Here is a 2,500-nt window from a genome sequence, read left to right as displayed (position 1 = left end):
CGCTCGCTCCTCAGCCTCCCGCTGCAACCTGATCCCAGCGTGGCTAACGGGAAGTCTAGCACATGGCCATGTAAGGCAGCTGAGCAAGCGCGCCACAGGAGGAGCCTGGCCTCCGCTGGAAATACTCCTCTCCAGACCGCCAGGGCAGGGCCACTGAGGGGGGGCCATCTTTGGGCGCCATTTTCCATCTTCCACGGGGAGATCTGGGCTCTCTGCTGACAGACTGAATAGGAGTCTGCTACACACGACACCTTCCACCTCCTGACACGTGTCTACAGACAATAAGATTTAAGGACCTGCAGAGATGATCCAAATGTATGGCATTCTAACCTTCTTCATCCCCACAGCACTGCAGCGTTACAGGCTAGTCCAAGGTCACAGAAACCTTACATTGGCAGCTTAGGCACAGAACAGGACTGTATGTATAGTATAGTGGCCATGAGCCAGAAGAGGTGACGTCAGAGCACAGCTCTCCCTTTGATCCCAGCATGACATGACAGCCATGGCTGTGCCGGGCCAAGACACAACATTCACACACACACACACACACACACACAAAGGCAGCATGGCTCTCCACAGCTGTGGTGTATGCTGCAGAGATGTTCCCCTTTTTTGCTGATGAGGAAGACATGCTGGAACGTGTGCACAGAACTCTCCCAGCACGGAACGCCTCTCTGGATACCTCTACTGCTGAGTCCGCCACCGTAAATGATTATTCTGGTCATTATTTAGGAAGCTTATTTTCAGACTCAGTAGTCACTATAATCTATCCAATACCTGTAAACTAACCACAACACTCAAGTACCAGTCCGTTACCAACACTCCACAGCCTGGAACTACAACCTCTCCTGACAGAGTCGTGTAACACTAACCAGTACTTAGTATATAAGTATAAGTATATATACTCTTTTGATCCAGTGAGGGAAATTTGGTCTCTGCATTTATCCCAATCCGTGAATTAGTGAAACACACTGCACACAGTAATCCCGGCGCAGTGAGCTGCCTGCAACAACAGCGGCGCTCGGGGAGCAGTGAGGGGTTAGGTACCTTGCTCAAGGGCACTTCAGCCGTGCCTGCTGGTCGGGGCTCGAACCGGCAACCCTCCAGTAACAAGTCCGAAGCGCTAACCAGTAGGCCACGGCTGCCCGCTGCTACTTAACTCTCAGCCCAAGTTAAAACCACTATGTATTTCCTATTCCCCTGCGTGAACCGATCATTTGTGGACAAAATGATCCGTTTTGACAAAACTGACACTTAACTGTTAAAAACAGCACTCACTGATGCACTTATTCTTACTGTACTCTACCGTTTTTTAAATTGTTGAGAATTACTTTAAAACTTAAAATGTTAACCATGTTGTTAGTCCCTTTGGCTAAAAATGCGTCAGCCAAATGTAATGTAATGTAATGTAAAATAGGCTATCAAGATAAATGGGCCCAAAGCAGGGTGGTGGTGTAACTACATTGTGTACAGGTGTGCATAACCTGGTGTAGAGAGGACCCATGATCCCCAGCCCAGGGTCTTTCGGACGCTCCACTCTTACCTGTTTGATGCATTGCAGCCTGTCATTGGTCTGCTGGATGTGCCTGTCCATCGATGGCATCGAGTTCATCTTGATCGCAGCCTCTTGCTCTCTACCTGGAAGCCATCAAATTCCCTCTCACTGAAAGACAAACACGGAGAAAGAGAGTGTGAGAAGTTGTGTGTAGAAAGACAAGTGCAGTGAACAAGCACAGAGTAGAACTCTGAGCTCCTGAAAGACTCGTTGCCAGCACTGAGTCGACACAGATCTATGATTTTACCCTCCTCCTCTCAGGTACTCAGGCGCTCACACACACACACACACACACACACACACACACACACACACACACACACACACACACACACACACAGACAGACTCACACACACACACACACACACAGACAGACTCACACACACACACACACACTTACACAGGGGGCGTTGAGTCAGTTTGTGAAAACGGAAGCTTTAGCACAGTACCAAGCGCACAGATCAAACATGACACAGGAGAAAAAGAAGGAGGCGCTGGCGTTTTAGCTTCAAAACAGACGTGGCAGTTTCTGACTCCCTCAGCACAGTGTGCACCTCCTCACACGTCACCCTCCGGGGGAGTCTCTGCTCCGCTCTGCTCCACTCGCTGTTTGCATTTTTGCAGGGTTAAGTCTTCCTCCTCCGCTGCTCATCTACAGAGCGCGGCCTCCGTTAGGGAGACAGAGGGATCGGCTCGCATTCCCCAGCCAGACAGGCAGCCCAGCTGGGGTTCAGGCAAGAGGCAAGAAAGAACCATAAAGAATGAACAAACAAACATAAAAATGTCACCATGACGACTGCAGCCTCGGATGATTTCTCCTCAGACGAGACACACACATATATACACGCACACAGGCACACACAATCACGCACACACACACACACAATCACAAACACTCTCATGGATAAACTGACCCTAGTCCAGATGTAAGGGCTCCCCTGAAC

General features: G+C 49.8%; 1 protein-coding gene across 4 annotated transcripts in view; it reads right to left on the bottom strand.

Annotated features, from left to right (window-relative positions):
- zmiz1a (zinc finger, MIZ-type containing 1a) overlaps window positions 1-2,500 on the bottom strand; it is a 114,074-nt gene that overhangs the window by 43,209 nt on the left and 68,365 nt on the right. For all 4 annotated transcript variants that reach the window (XM_042064791.1, XM_042064787.1, XM_042064788.1 and 1 more), the window contains one exon: window positions 1,544-1,663. In XM_042064791.1, the coding sequence (XP_041920725.1) occupies window positions 1,544-1,612 (69 nt within the window). In that variant the 5' untranslated portion in view covers window positions 1,613-1,663. The remainder of the gene's footprint in view (window positions 1-1,543; window positions 1,664-2,500) is intronic.

Source organism: Alosa sapidissima, chromosome 16 (genome assembly GCF_018492685.1).
Source record: "Alosa sapidissima isolate fAloSap1 chromosome 16, fAloSap1.pri, whole genome shotgun sequence".
In the NCBI taxonomy this organism is placed as follows: Eukaryota; Metazoa; Chordata; class Actinopteri; order Clupeiformes; family Clupeidae; genus Alosa; species Alosa sapidissima.
The sequence above is the reverse complement of the archived record's forward strand: the minus strand, read 5'-3'. Positions and strand labels throughout refer to the sequence as shown.